We start from the raw sequence: 22,641 nt of genomic DNA, 5'->3' as shown, positions 1-22,641 counted from the left end.
CCTGACAATCTTCTAACATGGATAGCTGGCAGATTATGTGACCAAAACATGCATTTTCAGATTATAGTAACCGCCCTTTTAAAAAGTCAGAAACTTACAAAAGTAATGTTTAAAGTTGGAAAGTGCAATGTTCCAGATTAGAACCATGTAGTTACTTAAGTAACAGCTCTGTTACTAGTCTATAGATGGTTTGGAACTAGTATGCACGTGAGGAAAGAGGGAACTGAAAAATAGACCATTTTATTATGAGAAAGCAAGCCAAATGTGAGGTAGAGAATGGTAATTATCCTAATTCTTAGAATTGCTCTTTGAAAAGATTAAACTTCCAGTTTTCAAGCTAGTTTATCATAGTTTACATGGTTTGCTGTTGTGTTTAATTAAGAAAGGAAATTCCATTCTCACATCTGACCTTTCTGTTGACCTTCTATGGTATTCCAATGAAGCTTAATGTAAGCATGAAAAATTGCACCCATCTTTCTACTAGGCATTTTACTCCATCTTGATATTGGATTTAACAACTTTAGAAACAACACCTTCATCTTTTTCTCTCAGAGTTCATGCTAGTAAAGCAGGATGGCTGCCCCAGAGGCACTAAGAATAGAGGAGGTGTGTGCAGGTGAGGAGAGATTGTGGAAAGATTGTTGGAATGGTGGAGCTGTAAGTTTGCACATCTGTTGGGATGGGTTCAAGCATACTGTACTTGGTGTGCAAGCAATGTTGAAACTGGAAGAAGGCTCTGTTGAAATTGGAAGAAGGTGGGTTGGTATTGTAATTTACACCTGACCCAAACTCACCTGTTTTCAAGGTTTGAAATAATTCCTGTTAATTCTTTCTTCAGATGAATTTGTTTGCAAATTTACTCTTGCAGACAGCAAGACTGAGCATGAGCATTTTTCAGAGTTGGGGCTATCCAAATTTATGTCATAGTTCTGTTATACTTATCATTATTTAACTTCTATCTCTATCCTTTTACAAGAGTAAATATTATTTTGAACTTGATAGGAAAGAACGCATCTGTAATGAACAACTTGTCACAACCTCCTAAAAAGTCATCTGAAATGATAAATGCTGAACCGAGAAACATCATAAATTCCTGGCTGACGTGAGTGACTCTTTTAACCTGCTCCCTTCAGTTTTGCTCGGTTCTAACTGCACATTTCGCCTGATCCTGATCCAGACTGCATAATGTCTGTCAAGGTCAGTAATCAGAAAGCAAAAAGCACTGGCTTTTTGCAAGAAAGCAACCCTGAAATACTGTTAATTCTAGTGGTGATCTATCCCATTAATCTTTTTGCTATAAAGCAGACCTTATTGCCTTGTTCATAATTTTTCAGCTGCCCTTCAACCAGCTACAACTTGTTGCAATAAAATACACAGCTGTTGCAGTATGTCAGCTGCTGACTTCTATTTATTTGTTGAACTTTTCTCCCATTTCTTATATTGTGGTATGTTAGCTCCTTCACGTCCCTTTCAAAAAAGGACAACTTATCCTCTGGAATATTGGACCCGGCTGCTGACAGCGTTGAAGCGATCGATATTTCAGCTGCAGCAAACACATTTTTTTCATGAAGTTTTATGTAGTCTGTAATTAAGGATTTTTTTGGAGGGAAATCTCAGAATTATTTTCCCTCAATGTCATCAACACAAAAGAGACGGTCATTGAGTTCAGGAAGAAGAGCAGTGTGCATGCTCCTGTTTACATCAATGGTGCTGAGGTCAAGAGGGTTGAGGGCTTCAAGTTCCTAGGAATGAACATCACCAATAGCTTGTCCTGGTCCAACCATGTAGATGCCACAGCCAAGAAAGCTCACCAGCGCCTCTACTCCCTCAGAAGGCTAAAGAAATTTGGCGTGTCCCCATCAACCCTCACCAATTTTTATCGATGCATGATAGAAAGCATCCTATCCAGATGCATCACGGCTTGGTATGGCAACTGCTCTGCCCATGACCGCAAGAAACTGCAGAGAGTTGTGGACACAGCGCATCACAGAAACCAGCCCCTCCTCCATGGACTCTGTCTATACTTCTTGCTGCCTCGGTAAAGCAGCCAGCATAATCAAAGACCCCACCCATCCCAGACATTCTCTCTTCTCCCCTCTTCCATCGGGCAGAAGACACAAAAGCCTGAAAGCACACACCACCAGACTCAAGGACAGCTTCTGTCCCGCTGTTAAAAGACTATCGAATGGTCTCCTAGTACGATAAGATGAACTCTTGACCTCACAATCTACCTTGTTATGGCCTTGCACCTTATCGTCTACCAGCATTTCTCTGCAGCTGTTTATACTTTATTCTGCATTCTGTATTGTTTTACCTTGTACTACCTCAATGCACTGTGTGATGAATGATCTGTATGGACAGTATGCAAGACAAATTTTCCACTTTACCTCGGTACATGTGACAATAATAAACCAATTTACCAATTTACATTTGTTGCACCCCCTCTGAACTTAGCCTTTCCATATCTTCTATTCCTTACTCATTCAAGTACCTATCCAGATGCCTCTTCTTAAATGCTGTTACTGTTCCCGCCTCCGCCACCTCTTCTGGCAGCTCATTCCAAATACCACTACTCTTTGTTTAGAAAATTTCCCCCTCAGATCTCTAAATGCCCTCTAGTTTTAGACACCCCTACCATGGGAATCAGACTGTAACTATCTACCCTTTTGTAGCTTTATATACCACGATCATGTCACCTCTCAGCCTCCATTATTCCAGAGAAAACAGATCCAGCTTACCCAATCTTTCCTTGCAACACAAACTCTCCAATCCAGTCAATATCCTTGTGAATCAATGTCCCTATTATTTCTCCTATCACTGCATTATCTTTCACTAATCCTTTCCTTTCTGCGTACTTGGTAAAGCCCTTAAAATCTGAATGTGTATTTCTTGCTGCCTTGCAACATTGTAAGTTGTTGCTTTTATTCTAATATTATCCTTAACTCCTTACCATTATTCCTGATGGGAATATGTATTTGTTATGAATTATTTGGAATCATAGACTCATTATGACACTGAAGGAGGCCATTTGGTCCACAAAATCCATGCTGGCTCTCTGCAGGACAATCCAGTCAGTGACATTCCCCTTGCTCCATCTCTCTTAATCTTCAAGTTTATTTCTCAGAACTGCCAAATTTCCTATTGAAGTTATTCATTGTTTCTTCTCTCACCTCCCTTATGGTTAGTGAGTGTTTGGCCACTATTACTCACTGTGTGGTGAAAAGAGTTCTTCCCTACATTCCCCCTGTCCAACACTTTACATTAGCCTTTGTGCCATCAAATAATGGGAACGGCTTTTCTTTGTTTACCATGTATTCTAATCTTGTACAACCCTGTCAAATCTCTGTTCAACTTCCTTTGTTCCAAGAACAGCCCAGCTTCTCCAACCTAAAGTCCCTCAAACCCAGAATTAGTCTGATATAAGTCCTCCAGGTCTTCTGAAGTACCTTCACTTGCTTCTTGAAAGTGTGGTTATCTAAATTGGATGTAATACTCCAGTTGTGACGTAACCAGAGCTTATAAAGATTTGGCCCAAGTTCCCTGCACTTGTACTCACTATTTACTTTTTGTGTACTCAAGATTCCATTTGCTTTGCTGACTAACTTTGTTTTTAATTTCAAACTTTATTCATAAAATATACAAGAAATATAAAAAATAGTGCATGGCTTTCTTTACATTCATAGTGCCATTCAGTCTATACATTCATAGCATTTTCATCTCTCTACATTTATGGTTTTAGTTCATTCTATGTACATGGCACCATTGCTACTCATGGGGCTTCTTTGCATAATACAAACTTCAAGTGTTTGAAAGGCTTTTACTTAGGACCCAAGCCCCTTAACATCTAGTGGGAGCAGGTCCGTAAACTGTAGTCCACCCCCAGAAAGCTTCTGTGTTGGCCACCCCAAACTTCAGTGCATCACGTTGTATGTACTCCTGCAGCCTAGAATGTGCCAGGCGGCAGCATTCCGCCATGGACATCTTGTTGTACTGGAAGACCAAATGGTTTCAGGCAGAATGTAACCAACTTGATGATCTTCCAGCAGCCCTTGATGTTTGTCTGAGTCCCTAGGAACAGGCAATAGATCAGAGAGTCCTTTGTTAAGCATCTGGTTGAGGTGAACCTTGACAAGTACTCTTGTGTGCTTTTCCAGACCTTCTTCACAAATCCACAGTCCACAAGGAGGTGGACGATCGCCTCATCCTCATGGCAGCTGTCTCAAGGGAAGCTGGGGCTGCAGGTGAGATGTCAACTGTGTAAGAAGGATTGATAGGGAGGGCCCCTCCCACTGCCAGCCAAGCAAGGTCTTGGTGCTTAATGGTCAGTTCTGCCAATGAGACATTCTGCTTCGCTAACTAACTACCCTCTTGGTATTTACTGCCCCCTTCAAAGATCTATATACATGAATCCTCCAATTCTCCCAGTTGCACACCCTTTAGGATTGTGCCACTAAGTCTATAGTACATTTCCCTATTCCCTTTGCCAAACATTTCTCTATATTAAATTCCATTTGCCACTTGTCTGCATGTTCTGCAAACCTAGCTGTGTCCTATTGCAGCTCGTCGGTTGTATTCTCACAATTTGCAACACACCCAAATTTGGTTTTGCAGTCAAATTCTGAAACTTACTTTATATTCCATGTCACACATATCCCAAAAAACAAATCAGTGGTCATTGCATTGACCCTTGGAGAACACCAGGTCTATCATCCTCCAATCTGAAAAACAACCTTAAGCCATTTTTAAAATGTTTGGCATTTTTTACTGACCATCATACCATTCGACCTAACTTTGCAGTAGATTGCTCATTTCATTCCTCATACCTCTGTAATTTGCTTAAATTTAAGACCTTGGTTTAGAACAATAGAACCATAGAACAATACAGCGCAATACAGGCCCTTCGGCCCACCATGTTGTGCCGACCTTCAAACCTCACCTAAAACTATCTAGCCCCTTCCTCCCACATATCCCTCTATCTTAAATTCCTCCATATGCTTGTCTAACAATCTCTTGAACTTGATCAAAGTATCAGCCTCCACCACCACCCCAGGCAGCGCATTCTATGCACCAACCACTCTCTGGGTGAAAAACCTCCCTCTAACATCTCCCTTGAACTTCCCACCCATTACCTTAAAGCCATGCCCTCTTGTATTGAGCATTGGTGCCCTGGGAAAGAGGCACTGGCTGTCCACTCTATCTGTTCCTCTTAATATTTTGTATACCTCTACCATGTCTCCCCTCATCCTCCTTCTCTCCAATGAGTAAAGCCCTAGCTCCTTTAGTCTCTCCTCATAATCCATACTCTCTAATCCAGGCAGCATCCTGGTAAATCTCCTCTGCACCCTTTCCAATGCCTCCACATCCTTCCTATAATGAGGCAACCAGAACTGGACACAGTACTCTAAGTGTGGTCTAACCAGAGTTTTGTAAAGCTGCATCATTACTTCGCAGCTCTTAAGCTCGATCCCACAACGTATGAAAGTTAACATCCCATAAGCTTTCTTAACTACCCTATCCACCTGTGAGGCAACTTTCAGTGATCTTGGATATGAACCTCCAGATCCCTCTGCTCCTCCACACTGCCCAAAATCCTGCCATTAACCTTGTACTCTGCCTTGGAGTTTGTCCTTCCAAAGTGTACCACCTCACACTTCTCCGGATTGAACTCCATCTGCCACTTGTCAGCCCAGCTCTGCATCCTATCAATATCCCTCTGTAAGCTTCAACAGCCCTCCACACTATCCACAACACCACCGATCTTTGTGTCATCTGCAAACTTGCTAACCCACCCTTCCACCCCCTCATCTAAGTTGTTAATAAATATCACAAAAAGCAGAGGTCCCAGAACCGATCCCTGTGGGACACCACTAGTCACAGCCCTCCAATCTGAATGAACTCCCTCCACCACAACCCTCTGCTTTCTACAGGCAAGCCAATTCTGCATCCACACGGCCAAACCTCCCTGGATCCCATACCCTCTGACCTTCTGAAGAAGCCTACCATGCGGAACCTTGTCAAACGCCTTACTAAAATCCATGTAGACCACATCTACTGCGCTACCCTCATCAATCTGCCTGGTCACCTCCTCAAAGAACCCTATCAGGCTTGTGAGGCAAGATCTTCCCTTCACAAAGCCATGCTGGCTGTCCCTAATCAGTCCATGATTCTCTAAATGCTCATAGATCCTATCCCTTAGAATCCTTTCTAACAGCTTACCTACCACAGACGTAAGGATCACTGGTCTGTAATTCCCTGGACTATCCCTACTACCTTTTTTGAATAAGGGGACAACATTCGCCACCCTCCAATCCGCCGGTACCATTCCCATGGCCAACTAGGACTCAAAGATCCTAGCCAACAGTTCAGCAATCTCCTCCCTCGCCTCACGAAGCAGCCTGGGGAATATTCTGTCAGGCCCCAGGGACCTATCTGTCCTAATATTTTCTAACAGCTCCAATACATCCTCTCTCTTGATATCTACATAATCTAGAACATTACCCTTACCTACACTGTCCTCAGTGTCATCAAGACCCCTCTCCTTGGTGAATACTGAAGAGAAGTATTCATTGAGAACCTCACCCACTTCCACAGCTTCCAGGCACATCTTCCCACCTTTGTCTTTAATCAGACCTACTTTAATTCTAGCCATCCTTCTGCTCTTCACGTATGAGAAAAAAGCCTTGGGATTCTCCTTAACCCTACTCGCCAAAGCCTTTTCATGTCCCCTTCTCGCTCTCCTCGGCCCCTTAAGTTCCTTCCTTGCTACTCCATATGCCTCACGAGCCCTATCTGATCCTTGCTGCTTACACCTTATGTATGCTGCCCTCTTCTTCCTAACTAGTTGTTCCACCTCTCTTGTCACCCATAGTTCCTTCACCCTGCCATTCCTTCTCTGCCTCACAGGGACAAATTTATCCCTAACATCTTGCAAGAGATCCCTGAACATCGACCACATCTCCATAGTACATTTCTCTTCAAAAATGTCATCCCAATTTACACTCTCAAGTTCTCACCTTATTGCCTCATAATTCCCCTTTCCCCAATTAAATATCTTCCCATCCTCTTTGCTCCTAATCCTGTCCATGACAATGCTAAAGGTTATGGAGCAGTGGTCACTGTCCCCCAAATGCTCACCCACTGATAGGTCTGTCACCTGTCCCGGTTCATTACCTAAAACTAGATCTAATATGGCATCTCCTCTAGTCGGCCTGTCAACATACTGTGACAGGAATCTGTCCTGGACACATTTAACAAACTCCGCCATGTCTAAACCTTTGGCACTAAGCAGGTGCCAATCAATATTTGGGAAGTTGAAGTGTCCCACGATAATAACCCTGTTATTTTTGCATCTTTCCAAAATCTGCCTCCCAATCTGCTCCTCAGTATCCCTACTGCTACCGGGAGGCCTATAAAATACTCCCACTAGAGTAACTGCTCCTTTCTTGTTCCTAACTTCCACCCATATTGACTCTAGAGAGGATCCTTCTACATTATCCACCCTTTCTGCAGCTGTAATAGTGTCCCTGACCAGTATTGCCACCCCTCCTCCTCTTCTCCCCCCCCCCCCAATCCCTTTTAAAACACTGAAAACCAGGAATATTCAATATCCATTTTCCTGCCCTGGTGTCAGTCATGTCTCTGTAATAGCCACAATATCGTAGTCCCATGTACTTATGCAAGCTCTCAGTTCATTTCCCTTATTCCTGATACTTCTTGCATTTAAGTAAATGCACTTTAGCCCATCCACCTTACTACTTTTATAGCCTGTACTCTGCTTCTCCTTCCTCAAAGCCTACCTGTTAGATCTGACTTTTCCCCATCCCCTTCTTCCTCTGACCTACTCCTCTGGTTCCCATCCCCCTCGCAAATTAGTTTAAACCCTCCCGAACCACCCTAGCAAACCTGGCTGCAAGGATATCGGCCCCCCCTCAGGTTCGGGTGTAACCTGTCCTCTCTGTACAGGTCCCACCTTCCCCAGAAGAGATCTCAATGAACCAAAAATCTAAAACCTTCCCTCCTGCACCAATTTCTCAGCCACACATTTATTTGCCATCTCCTCCTATTCCTACCTTCACTATCGCGTGGCACTGGCAGCAATCCCGAGATTGCTACCCTTGAGGTCCTGTTCTTCAGCCTTCTGCCTAGCTCCCTAAACTCACTTTTCAGGACCTCATCCCTCTTCCTACCTATGTCGTTGAACCCTGACTTCTGGCTGCTCTCCTTCCCGCTCAAGAATCCTGTGGACCCGATCAGTGACATCCCGGACCCTGGCACCTGGGAGGCAACATACCATCCAGGATTCATGCTCACTGCCACAGAACCTCCTATCTGTTTCCCTGACTATTGATGCGACTATAACTGTCATACTGTTAATCAGAGTTTTGTAAAACCATAATTTCCACTTCACTTGTGATGAAAGCTAACGCTTAATTAGCTTTTGAAGTATTTTCTGTTGATATCCTTGTTTTTGGCGATATGGACAGCTAGATAGTGTCCTAGAGTCATAGAGCACAGAAGAAGGCCCTTCCGTGTCCATGCCAACCATCAAGTACCTATCTGTGCTAGTTTTCTGCACTATACTGCGATGTTGCTCTTCCACAGTTGCAGATTTCTCATCAATTAACATAAAATTTAATTAGGTCCAAAGTAAATGAACTTGCATATTCCAACATGAAATTTCAGTTGCTGTACTTTTGACATCACTTGATCTATCAAAGCCCTTTTCCAGTTCTCTGCTTTCATTAATACTCAGCTGCCTAATTTAATGTCCCTCATCACCAGCAAAGTTATATGCCTTCCTTTGTCATGAGTCTGGGTGGATTTAAGTCTTTAGAGTATTTAACTTTGTTTATTTTCTAGAACTAAATATTAATATTCTGAATGCTGTAGAACAATTTAAAACCGGTCAAAAACTGAGTCAATAATCGAGCAGAAAATAGTTAATCAGTTGGGAAAATTGAACATAATTAAACCTAGTCAACATGGTTTTATGAAAGATAAATCATGTTTGACAGATTTGCCTGAATTCTTTGAGGATTTAACAGGGAAAGTTGATAGAGGGGAACCTATAGATGTAATGTATTTAGATTTCCAAAGGACATTTAACAACGTGCCACATAGGAGGCTGGTTCATAAATTAAAAGCCCATGGTATCAGAGGAAGTGTGTTAGAATGGATTGAAAACTGGCTGTCTCATAGAAAAAAGACAGTTGGAATAAATGGGTCCTTTTCAGACTTGTAAGTGGTAACTAGTGGAGTATGGCAGGGATTATTCACTATTTACATTAACGACCTGGAGGAAGGAACAGTGTGTGAGGTTTCCAAATATTCCGATGTACGAAAACAGGTGGAAGAGCACGTTGTGATAAGGATACTGTGATTCTGCAAAGGGATATGGATAGATTCAGTGAGTGGGCAAAAGTCTGCCAAATGGAGTTCAATGTGCAGAAGTGTGGCGTCAGACACTCTGATAAGAGAAATCAAAAGGCAGATTATTGTCTGAATGGAGAGACATTACAAGTGAGTGAAGTACAGAGGAGTCTATGTGTTCTAGTAGATGAATCACAGAAAGCTTGCAAGCAGGTCCTTTAGGCAGGCAGATTCTGATCCTTTTCAGGTGCAATTCACTTTATTGATATTTACTCTAGAAAAAGGCACAGTAAAAAAACAAGTTTAGGTACATCAAAACAACCTGTTACAACTGTTGTATTGAAGTACTAACTGTACCTAATGATAAAGCAGCTGTTAATAATACTCTGATATTCTGCCAAGACTGCAGCTGCTGTGCATCCGACTTATTCTAACCTTAAAAACATCAAACTGTTGCCACTGCACTCAGATAATTATCAGATGTAATGTTTTTACAATCTGGGTTCAAACACAGAGGCTGGGTTGAAATCTCTCTTCCATTTACATATAATTTTAAAAGAGCGTGTTTGTACCAAAACGCTACTTATAAGAAACTCTGATATTTACAGTGGAAGGTGGTGGAAATATGGGTTATATGCAAGTTATTCTGCTGTAGTTCACTGAATGATCAACAGGGGAGGGAACACAGTGTTGTTGGATCTTAAGGTTCCTCTGTTAGGGATGCAGGAATCAGAACCCTCCATCAATGCTCGCATAGCTTGGGATGTTTATCCCACTACTCTAATATCCCCATAATCAACCCAGCATTGCAACCCACTGCCACTCCATTCTAATAAGGCCCTGATATTCTCTCTGAATGCTCCCAAACACCAAAACTGCCCAGTTCCACCCTCACATACTGCAGCAAGGTGATCAGACACTTGGTGATGGAGGCTTGATGGACAAAACAGTTATTTTTTTTATTTTGGAGCCTGAATTTATAGATCAACAAATGTACTTCAGTGAATAAAAATCTATTTTCAGGATATGATATTAAATAAAGAAGAGTAGATTGTTTTATTTGAGTCAAAAACGTGTATCTTGGTGCAAGTGACAATAATAAACCAATACCAATACTATTAACTGTATACTTTCCCGTTACATTAGGTTTCCTAAAGTGTTGTAACACCCCACATTTGCACAGATTAAACTCTATCTGCCAATTCTCTGCCCATATCTATATTTTGCTGTATCCTTTGACAGCCCTCTACACTGTCCACAACTCCACCAATCTTTGTGTCATCTGCAAACTTACTAACCTACCCATCCTCATTTCCTATGTTTCCCACAAAAATAAAATCGATCAATGCTATAGTGACCCCAATCCCCTCCAACTTCTACTCAAGTCCACTGACTGTTACAAGTCCCAGCACCATCTGGACCCCAAGCATTGCCTTTCTTATGTCAGCGATGACTCCGTTGGTGTCGGACCTGGGTCAGAAAAGTTTGGGGTCATTACCCCCTCCAGTGGCACAAGCACAATAACTCTGAGGGAGTGCTGCATCGATGGCAATGCTGACTTGTGGATGAGTGACTAAATTAGATAGTCTCAGGCAAGGTTTAAAGGTCGGCACAACATTGTGGACCAAAGGGCCTGTATTGTGCTGTACTGTTCTATGTTCATAGATTTGTTCACACCCAAAAAAAAGCCCTGTGTGCAGTTAGATCTGATCGTATTGTTCATTTGCTGCATACTTCAGATGACCAATATCATGAATGTCTAAAACATTGCCCTTATAGAGGGCCTTTCACTTCCCTCTCAGATCATCAGCGTTTTCAGCTCGTAAAATTCAATTTTGTAGAAGTCCTCAGAACTTAGGTTAAGATATTCTAGGTCTAGATCTAGTATACTAGGTCAAGATGGACATTTAATGAGGTTATTATGTACTGGATTAACACTTTAACTGTTTAATATGAAAGTACTTAACCCCTCATACTATTCATTATTTTCTCCCTTGCATTTGGACACTGTGCAATGGATGTCCTGGCACCTAATTAAGATCATGTAGCTCAATAGAGAGCAGGTATCAAACGTAGAACAATTTTAATATGGATTGCTCAGTTACTTGGTATGTAAACTGATGAGTCTAGTTACTCAGAGGTGGAGTACCTTAGTTGAAAGAAGTGCTATTTGTTCAAGCATTGCAGATCAATAAAAAATCTACAGCTTTAATAGGTTTCACTTATAATTGTAAAAACCAGCATTGTATTGTATCATAATAATTTAAAATTTTTAACAATAAAATAATTACTTCAAAATTTGGCATGGAGTACAAGACATAATGTTATATATACTTTGAAAAATAACATGTTTCTAATAATATGATAGAAGTCAACAAGCACAATCATAGTACATATTCATGTAATTTATACCATAGTTGTTTTGAAATTGGTTATTGGTTAACTGTCTCATTGACAGTAATATTGTATGCAGATGAATTTGAAGGCGTGCAGTAAAACATCTCCTCTCCATGACTGCATGGTTGGGGATACATGACAGTCATCACAAGCCCAGCAACCATCACCAATGTACCGGTGACGAGGATCAACCAAGACTGAAGCTTATCCCAATGATTCCATGACTCTTCCGAAAGTTGTAGATAACATGCTGTTGGAATAATGAAAACCAATGGAGTAGCACCAATCACCCCCTGTAAATCAAAAGATAACATTGGAGGTCATTTTACTGATTTATTCATTTCACATTTTTAAAGTCAAAATGCAATGTTTTAGTGAAAAGTTGTTTTATTATTTGCATCCTTCTTCATTATATCCCTTTTTAAATCACTAAATACCCCTGGAGATTTGAAATGAACTTGGGGTTGTCATTGCAAAATAGGACATAGTGAATCAGCTGTCCATTTTGAAAACTTCTGAATTTTTTTCTACTGTAGTCAATTTGCAGAATCCAAAACGAGCTGTCAATTTCACTAACGTCTGTTTTGCACTAAAGCTCAAAATTCGTTTCCACCCCCTTCTCATTCTATTATTCCTTCTGGGAGTGGGAATAGAGAAGGGATATCAGCGTACAGAATTCATTATTGGTTTGACTACCGATAGAGGTCTAATTTTGAAATCAAGAAATTGTAATCAAAGTGACAAGGTGCAGTAAGGTTCTTTTAATGAACTGGTATAGTCATTCATAGTTTTGGAGCATTTTTACTGCAGGTTTCGACATATGTATATAACACTTCTTGATATCAGAAAATAAAACCAGCGACTTGAAAAACTATCAATATAGGTTAATTACCTATAATCCATCCATTTATCAGAACTGTAAATGTTGTTCTTCAGTGGAACGCTTCTGACATATATTGAACTCTTAGTGAACAAAAGACACTGCAGAGGTGCTGTTATTTGTGGATTTTTAAACCAAGCCTAGAATGGACAAATCTTTGAAAATAATGTGCAACATGGATTGGTAACAGCAGAATTTTTATGTCCAGTTTAATAATTAATATGCTTCCAATACAGTCTTGGGTAATGATTTTTGCTCCTGCTCAATGTATTAGGGTGATAATTTTTTGGTGTGATATCTTTTTGTACTCACCAAAGTTACTGAATAAAATTATTCCTGAACTTGGATGTACTTGGGTTAGCTGCTAGTAATTACTTTTCTAAGCTTTTGTTTTCTAAATCCTCCAGTGATTAAAGGACTTAATTACTCCCTACTTCAGCCTGAAAGCATATTTTGTATTCAACAATACTTATTTGCCTACAATAATCTTGGGGATAAATTAACAATGGAAGGACTATTTCTAGCCAAAGTAGTTCCATACCAATCACCACCGTAACTGGCATCAGTGTCACACTTCCAATGCGGCAATTGTTCCACAACATTTCATGCCATTATCAAACAAAACCTGAACTGTTAGCTTTGAAAAGGGTATGATATCAGAGCTCTACTTGGGATCCAATAGGATGGTGAGTTTTAAGTAGATTAATTCAGGTTTAAACAGTGGCTAGAACTGAAAATAATGCCATTGGTCTTCCAAATATTTAGTTCTAAGAATAGGTGTAGAACAAGCGGACTGACAAAAAGGAGGCAACAGAAGGTTGAGAAAAGTGGTGGTGAGGTAGAGCAGGCGGTTGTGAGTGTACACAAGGAATCTGCTGTGTTTTCAGCAGATCAGTGAGAAAATGGTGGTGAGGTGGAGGGGAAGTGGTCGTGTGTCTTAATTCTGGATCCCTCAGGAACTTTAAATGAGATGGTGTGGGAAGCAAACTCACTGCCGAAGATTAAGGCTGCACGTGTAGGAATGGAACAAGAGGAGTCACGCTCTGGAGGAAAAGTGTTAAAGGATACTAGTGTGGACAACTGACTAAAACATTGTTGACAGGTTGAAAAGAATGAGGTGGGGTGGTTTGCCACAGTTGCCTAGTCCATTTCAGCACCATTGTGGGCTAATAGCACGATTAGAGGGATAATAATGGAATTCCTGGATGGAGGGGCATAAAGTGGCTAGCTTGGTAGTGGCAGAAATTTATTTTGGTAATTGCTTTGCATTAACATGGGTTTCCGACATTAAGGAAGACAGCAGTGAAGCTGTTTTGTAAACAGTTAAGGACGCTGGGTGCTCAGATACACACAGCTAAAGAACTGCAGCAGTTGAAAGGGAAAAGGGGAGGTGTAGGCCAAAAAGAAGGATGGGCTGCCGCTCTGGAAGAGCCAGTGAAGGGTTACTATGATAGAGAGTGCCAGAGGAGGTAATGAAGAAGACCTGGAATGGCTGCTGCACAAATATTAGACTGAAGAGAAATGTATGATTATTTGAATTTGTGGAAGGGAAGTGGCTAGATGAAATTAAGAGGTGCGGAAAAGGAGCTATAAATGATCCAAAAGAAAAACTGAGACTTGAAATTTTGGGTCTGGATTTAACATGAGGGAATGTAGACTGTGACATTACATTTATATGGAGCAGCAGCAGAGTCCTTAAAGCAGAAGGCATTACTCACATTTAATTCCAAAACTATCCCAAGGCATTCGATAACTAGTGAAATGGCCATGGCTGCAGCAACTATGCAGATGGTCACAACAACATGAACAATGGTTGACAAGGTCCCATTGAAAAATACGTTTACAATAACCTGTAGATGAAAGACAGTCCTGTTACCAAAACTAATGAAAAGTATTACAACTGAAGTTCAGCTGATTTTTTTTAGCAATCAAAAAGGTCAAACATAGTTGTTACTATTTCAAAGTTTACCAAAACAGTTTCTCTGACTTAAGTTGAGCTTTGGAGTCCGCTGACTGTATTAAACCTCCATAGGACGTGAAAGGGAGACGGCAGGGTGGAGAACATGCGGACCTGAAAGGGAGGTGGCCCAGCCGACCGTGTCGGGTGAACCAGGAGCAGGGACGGACAGGGCGAAGGGACAACTGACTGACAAATGTGCTACAGGGTGATTGGAAGTGGACGGTGAAATGCGAAGAGGGTCCCAAGTTTTGAAATGAGGTTTGGAGTCCGTTGATTATATTAAACATTCATAGGACGTGAAAGGGTGATGGCAGGGTGGAGAACATGTGGACATGAAAGGGAGGCGGCCAGCAGTCCATGTAGGGTGAACCAGGTGCAGGGGCGGACAGGGCAAAGGGGCAACTAAGCAAGAAACGTGCTGCAGTGATTGGCCGAGAGCAGGTGGTTGGACGTGGACGGCAAAATGTGAACAGCGTGCGGACCTGACAGGATGAAGCAGAAACAATGCGTGTGAACAGCGTGAGTGTAGATTAGTACAAGGGCAGCATGGACAAGGTGGGCCGAAGGGTCTGTTTCCCTGCTGTATGACTCTATGTCTGTCTATGTTTGTATTTGGTTAAAAATGTACGTTTAATCATCTAGTGGAAAGGATGAATACATTGCTTGGATTAGGCTGGTCAGCAGTGAAACAACTGCTCACTGCTGACCTCGAAGAAAGCTGCACCTCGTCTTGTACAGACTTCCTTCTTTCTTCTGCCCATGCTGTGAGGTATGAGATCAATGGGGTGCTGGCATGCAGCAGCCATGTTATTAAGCTGTCAGAGCATTTAATCACATTACCGCCTTATTACAGAGCACAAACAAGAATGGAAAAGCATGATGTTCAGCTAATATTTAAGCTTGTTACAGAACACAAAATAAAGACTAGAATTTATAGATAAGATTAAGCAGTTGAAATATTTTGATCCAATATATTAACTGTTTCTCTCTACAGTGATATTGTGCACTGTAATTCCTGTACTTTGTTTTATTATGCTGAAATGTCTGCTTTTTTAAATAAAATTTAAAAATCCATAATTTTGAAATAAGTGAGCAACATAAAATTTGGCATTTTGGGGGTGGAAAATTTGCTGAGCAAGGCTAACTCTGAAGTAACGAAGATTTTCATCAGTTCAATAATAGTCTTAATTGCAGTAGTGAATACTACTCAACCAGGCTGCTGAGATGCTCTGAATCACTGCGAGCAACACTGAATGACACATGCATAGAATTCCCAAAGTTTCTTACGGTTTCACAGTATAATAATAGTTTTACCATTGTTGCAACCACAAAATCTGGGCAATTATTTAAGATACCATCTTGGCTTATAAATTGTAAGTCAGAATAATAGCAGATTTATTTTCCATGGTCAAAGAGACACTGCATTTACATGATAATGTTTTTATAAAATCTATCCTGCACAATGTTAAAAACAATGCAGTGTTCAAGGATCAAAACTAAAGGGCAGATTGTGCGATAGACTGCCTCCATCTATTGGCAATAAGAAAAGTGAAGGAAGAATTAAATGTGTCCCTCTTTAACAAATAAACTGTTTGCATCCCTAGCATCAAGTACTAGAAAATGCAAAAGCATTATGATGTGTGGAAACAAACAAATGACCAAGTTGCAGGCTGTCACTGACCTTAGGGATGGTGTTTCGAATATCTGGGGTAACTGCTGGTAAAAATCAACAAAGTTGCAAATAAGAGCTTACAGCTGTGTCCATTTATGGAGCACTTCCACATTACACAGCTGCAAATAAAAAGCAGCCTAAAGACTCTGGCAGGAAGGAATATATGTCGATGAATGTATATTATAAATCTGTACATTGAAGATCCAGATATTATCAAAAGGTAAAGGAAGAACAATAGTAAACTGCAGGAGGAGGCCTATCAGGACCTGTAAGTTAATAGTTTTGTATTCCTTAATCTATGTGTCATGTCATCTTGGTTTTGTTGAGCTTTTGTGGTGGAGAATCCAGCTATTCAGTTTATTTACAAACACTAAATAAAGGGAAGAAGTTTACAGAATATTATATGTGATGCAGTAAGTTTGGATTTCATTGCTTTGATTTTTGTCCAAATCTTGTATACTGTTCACATTGGAGTTTACTTGATTTAGAAAGAATCTTACTTCTATTACAAACAAAAACAGGAGTCGTAGGAAAGGAGTTAAAAGAAACTAAAATTCAGCAAATTTGATTTGTTTACCATAAACTCTTTAAGGGTTTAATTCAACAGAACACATTAATATAGCATATTTAATATGGTAAAATTCAATATATAAATAATCTAGAATTGAAAAAGAAATTGGTCTCAGTAATGGTAACTATGAAATTATTGGAGTATTGTAAAAACTATCGGTTTGGTTTAGGGAAGGACACCTGTCCTCACCTTGTGTGGCCTATGTATGACTCTTAACCCATTAATGTTGTTGACTCATAATTGTCTTCTCAGTTTAGGGCAATTAAGAATGAACAGTAAACACTGGTATTACCAATCATGTGCACAGCCTGTTAACATATTTAACAATGAGCTATAGGAATGTATCAAGACTGCTGAGCAAAAGATTGGTTAAAAAGGTCCTTAAAATTTGACAAGAGGGTCAAAGAAGTTTGGAGATGGAACTCCATTTTTTTAAGTCCTAGCTAGCTGGAGGTACATCGATCAAAGATGGGTCATTGAAAATAGTGGATGCACAAGAAACAAGAACTGAGAGAGCACAGAAACAATCTGGGGAAGGACACATTTGCAAGGCAATTTTAAAATCAAGGGTTGCTGGTCCAGGAGGCAGTTCAGGTCAACAAGTAATAGCTGAAAGGAACCTGGTGGGAGGTGGGACTTGGGTAGCAGAGCTCTGGAGGAGCTCAAGTTTACAGAGGACACGAGGGCTGGGTGTTGAGGGGAGGGGATGGTGGGAGGAATAATCTGCGGTCAGGAGAGCAGGAATAGAAAAGTCTAATGGTGAAGATACTGTGTATGAATTTTGAGAGTAGATGAACTGAGACACTGGTTGTGCTACAAAGGTGGAATTAGATGGGCTTGTGATTGAAGAAGTCAATGATGTTAACAGAACCTCCTTATTGGTTATTACCCTTAACTATGTCAATAAAAATTCTACATTTCTAAACAAAAGTATACACACTGGGTATTTCAGGACCACCAATAATGACTATTGGAAACAATTATCACTGAAGGTGAAGAATGAGTCCCCTGTTTTCTCTCTGCCTATTTTGCATTCAAAATAGGTTTTGTTTAGTTTTGAGGTGGAAGAAATGTATTATTGTATATAATGAAGTTAATTTGGAAACCTCTCATATATTGACAAAAGTAGTTTTACAGTAAAATTAACTTACTTCACGAGTCACAAAGCATTCAATTGGATATGTCAGAATAGTAGTTAATCCATACAGAAGCCTTCCAGTGGTAGCCCAATCATCATTTTTGCAATAATTTTCAAATAGATCTCCTAGTAGAAAAACAAGGTTCCAGACCATTTAATCGAAATGAGTAAAAGCACCAGAATTCTTCCTCATAAAATATGTTCTCATTCTGAGGTAACTCTTTCATTTCAAATAATTTTATTCTTTTGAAATGCTGCAAAATTGTGCTTTAGATCTTTATAATTTCTTTATAATATCAGATCAAGCCAAAAACAACATATGCTTCATGTCAATACTTATAGAATTACTTTGCAATTTAGAGAAACATTTTAGTTTTCAATATTTGAATTTTATGGCATTTTAAACAAATTTAAAATGCCATCTTCAAATAAATGGAGTATGCTAGCCATTGTGAAACCACACACAGTAAAAGCAGGTGAGACTTGATGCTCTTTATATGTACCACTAAAACAGCCAAAGGGATGGGAGCTAATATCATAGAAATCATGGTGCGTAATGAGGTCACCTAGCCTCTTAGGCCCAGATAGTATTAATTCTTCAAATCCCCTTTTATAATCTTTAATTGAATTTCAAATATTATAGTCCTTGGCTCAAAGGTCATTGACATGATAAAAAACCTCGTTATGAAACTTTAGCTTTTTCTAACTTTCCAGTTGTTTTAAGAGGATGATCAAAACTTGCAACTGTCACAAACTAGTGAAAGCAATTATTCACGTTCACACAATATTTCATAATACCAGAATTCTTCATTAGATCTCTTTCCCTGTTAAGATGATTTATAGAAAAAATTGGTTTGAATACCACTCATTCTTGGCAAGTTACTTGTGATCAAAGATTATTTTGTGCTTTTTGTGTGGTTCCAAATTCCTTCCTATTATAGGATTCTGGAATTTAAAACACAGATCTGCCTGTGGTCCATATAATTTTCTTGTTCAAATTCAGCATCACCCCATCACTTTTACTTTCAGTCATCCCACATATAAAATTCCAAATTCCATTTGCTTAACTATGACCTTTCCGATCTGTAATTTCATATTTAGCGACTTCAGCATTTTCACTCCTGGGTATCTCTGTCTCAGTCTGTTAGGGATCAAACCATTTCATTAAGCCCAAGAGACTTGTAGCTGCAGTCTTCCTTATTGACTCTTTGGCCTCTCTCCATTTTTGGAGGGCAGCAAAATTCCTACGACTAGATCCATAAATATGCTGAGATCTAGGAAACAGTCAGTCATTTATTTAGTCATCTGCCTTTACTCCCTGTTTAACTGGCTCTGAAGCCAAAGGCAGTTAGGGATGACAGGGATGAGGCTCATAACTGACATTTTGTGATATCCCAATAAATGAGTGGTTCATGGTATAAGTGACGCTGAGGAAGGAGATCCAAATTTCATCCTTCCCCCTTCATCACCAAATGATGTAGACCATTACCTATTGCTGGCACAGGCTTGGCTTACTCTTCAGCAGAAATCTTGTATTCCTTATTCTACATCACTTTGGTGGTAATCTATTGTCAAGATGAGGGAAATTTGCCCCAATACTTTTACTGCTTTTAATTACAGCTGCACCATTTTTTTTGTCAGGGGAAATTCAACTTCTTATATTAACTCTATGTGGTTTATTCAGAGTGAACCAGGAGTGAAAATAATTCCTCTGTACCAGCTGGCATTCTTGCCATTTACTCTTTCTCTCAGATCTTTTGCTGAAGTTTTAGGCATGGATCAGAGATACTGCAGAAATTCTACCACTTGCACTTTAAGCCAATATAATTTCCTACCTTGTGTATAGCCTGTGAAAGTTCCATATGCACAGGCAGCAAAAATCAAATTGATAATCAGAGCAAATAACACTGACACGTGACTGATACAAGACCAATTATTTATTGTAGGCGTCTCCAGTGATCCATAAATTAAAAAAGTGTTATGGTGAGAAACAAAAGCTGAAAGCAGATAACAAAATATTAATTAATAAATTGATGCACATTTTCTAAACTTTGCAAGAGACATTAAGATAATGATGAGTGTCACCTTCCAGGGGTGACACTACTTCATAAAACAAAATCTTTTGCCTAGAAAATTGATCATATAGTCCTGTCTTTTTTTGTGCTCTGTGGTTGAAAATTGATTTATTCCAAATTAAATTGTCTTTACAAATATTTCTGAATTATAACATGCCAGTGGGCCTATCATCAGAAACAGGGAAATTATTGGAAAAAGTTCTGCGGGATGGGATTTATTTGGAAAGGCAGGGATTGATTCGGGATATTCAGCATGGCTTTGTTAAAGGGAGGCCCTGCCTGACTAACTTGATTGAATTTTTCGAGAAGTGACTACCTGTGTTAACTTGGATAGAGCAGTTGGTGAAGTCTACATGGGTTGTGATAAGGCCTTTGTACGTTCCAAAAGTGGATTGGACACTATTTCTGCATTAGAAATGCATGGGATGAAGCACTTCCTCCTACAATGCTCCCATTGTCCTGCGAATGTTCATTGTTGTGCAGTCCTATGACAATTTTGTCCTCATGGCCAGTCTCCCCTGACCCCAACCCCACTCCCCCACCCACCAGCCCAACTACAATGAATGGGGAAAAGTATCACTTGGCACTTTTCCATCCTTGGAGATGTACAGCTCACAGTCATTTGCAAACAAGGCCTTGGCACCCTGTCACAAGTGAATTTTGATGTGCTGTATAGTGAATAGAACAGCCGCTGTTCCAACCCATTAACACCATTCCACCACATCCTGGAGGGCACCCTGAAAGTTCTAGATATGCATTTATTAGAGGTAGTTTGTCAATAGGCAATGAATAGGTGAAGAACCAAATATTACTTTTTTTTTCTTAGGCTTTAAATTTCTAATAATATTTTGCTTGCTCATCTAAAGTCCACTAAAGATGAACAGCTTGTAGGTCATCTAGGATCCTTCCAGGAACTTGCTGAAATATATTTAAATATTTTATTCTCTCCGGTAAAGTGTTCAACAATACGATAAAAACAGCAAGACCAGTGGAACCTCAACTAAGTTGACATTTGATGAACAATGGCCATTTATTATAAATGTCAATGGCAACTGCATTATCCTGTGAGAAAAATCATTTTTAATGTGAAAGAATTGAATAAAGTTACAAAATCCATTTTCTGAAAGCAAATGGACTATCTAACTTTAGAAAATTAAAAATACTTATTTTACACATTCCAGCTGAAAGCATTCTATATAATGTCTAGCCAATTCTTTCTAATAAACATGAAGCAATTTGTACTGTTATGAAAACCTACTCAAAGATGGCTCTGAAATTTCTAGCTAACCTCCCTTTCAAAAATATGAACAATGCTACCAGAGGTAACATATGATAATATAGTTGGTTAAGGTATGATATAGTTTAAATCCCACCATGACAAGAAGTAAGAAACTGAAGCTGGTATAATAATTAATGGCCTAACTTGAACAAATTGCAGTCAAAGGATCTGAACTTTCATAAGAGCGTGATCTTCGATCATGCCCATGAGAAATATGAGCCCATAATCTCTCAAAGACTTGCTTGCACAAGGCTCCAAACCCAAGCATCTACTCCCTTTAATGCACGCAGCAGGGCTGCTAATATCCTTACAAGCCAGCTGAGTAACTTTTCCTTCAGCTAGCAGGGAAAATTCAAAATTTATTTTCATCTGCAGAGATTCCAGTTCAATAATACATTCAGGAGCAAGCTGTGCAAAAGACTTTTTATTTCCAAATTTCAGCATTTGAATTGACTATATTCTTTGGTGAAAATGGTGAGGCAATTTTAAAATTATTCTCACATGATAATGCTATTTATAGCATTGATTGCCTGAGAAATCTCCTTCCAAAATGCTTAAACTGTTGTTTTAGTGGTTCTTTGCCATAAATACTAGAGAGCAGCTATTCTACCACATTTCAGTGAAGATTACGATCATGAAATCTCTCAAGAATCCTGCAGCTTTAGCCACAGAAGACTTCTCTTTTTTTTTGCAGTTCCACCTTCTGCCATTTGAATATTCTTAATGCTCTTATTTTCTCTTTCTCAGCCGTCCTTGAGCTACTGGATTATGTAGGAGCTCATTAGCAACTACAGCTAACTACTCCCTTTCCGCCTCAGAATATCAGTCAAAACTTTAAGTATGTCTAGTGTATTAAAATTATCTATTTTCTGGTAATATCTTCAACAAAACCAGAATTCACAAAAATATCTACAAAAATGGCTTTCAAATGCTACAGGTTACAGAATTAGCATAAAGTTAAGGCAAAGTCAAATTATATAAAATTACTTTTTGAAGAAACAGGTTGATCAGTGACAAATTATGATGAATTAGGATTGTTACACTAGATAAATACTCATCTGAATGAGTATTGATCTGTAGCAAGACTTACCAAATGCCATAATTCCCACTGCCTGTATAGCATTGGGCTGTGCAAAATCCCAAGCTCCTTCTGAGGCTGGACTGAAAGATAAGTATCAAAGTCATGGTTTTATTAAAAAAGCTAAGAAGATAGAAGCCCGCTACTCACAAACATTCTCTGCTCTATCCAACTCATGGCATTTTCCACAGGGAAGCTGTTGGGCCTGGTAAAGACAGTGCT

General features: G+C 39.7%; 1 protein-coding gene across 1 annotated transcript in view; it reads right to left on the bottom strand.

Annotated features, from left to right (window-relative positions):
- Nucleotides 1–11,801: 11,801 nt before the first annotated feature.
- slc38a11 (solute carrier family 38 member 11) overlaps nt 11,802–22,641 on the bottom strand; it is a 39,021-nt gene continuing 28,181 nt past the window's right edge. Inside the window, exons 7-11 of the mRNA XM_052027907.1 lie at nt 22,432–22,502; nt 19,823–19,984; nt 18,001–18,113; nt 14,365–14,496; nt 11,802–12,059 (exon numbers count right to left, since the gene is read on the bottom strand). Coding sequence (XP_051883867.1) covers nt 11,802–12,059; nt 14,365–14,496; nt 18,001–18,113; nt 19,823–19,984; nt 22,432–22,502 — 736 coding nt within the window. The remainder of the gene's footprint in view (nt 12,060–14,364; nt 14,497–18,000; nt 18,114–19,822; nt 19,985–22,431; nt 22,503–22,641) is intronic.

This window comes from Pristis pectinata, chromosome 1 (genome assembly GCF_009764475.1).
Source record: "Pristis pectinata isolate sPriPec2 chromosome 1, sPriPec2.1.pri, whole genome shotgun sequence".
NCBI lineage: Eukaryota > Metazoa > Chordata > Chondrichthyes > Rhinopristiformes > Pristidae > Pristis > Pristis pectinata.
This window is presented reverse-complemented; position numbering and strand designations above follow the sequence as displayed.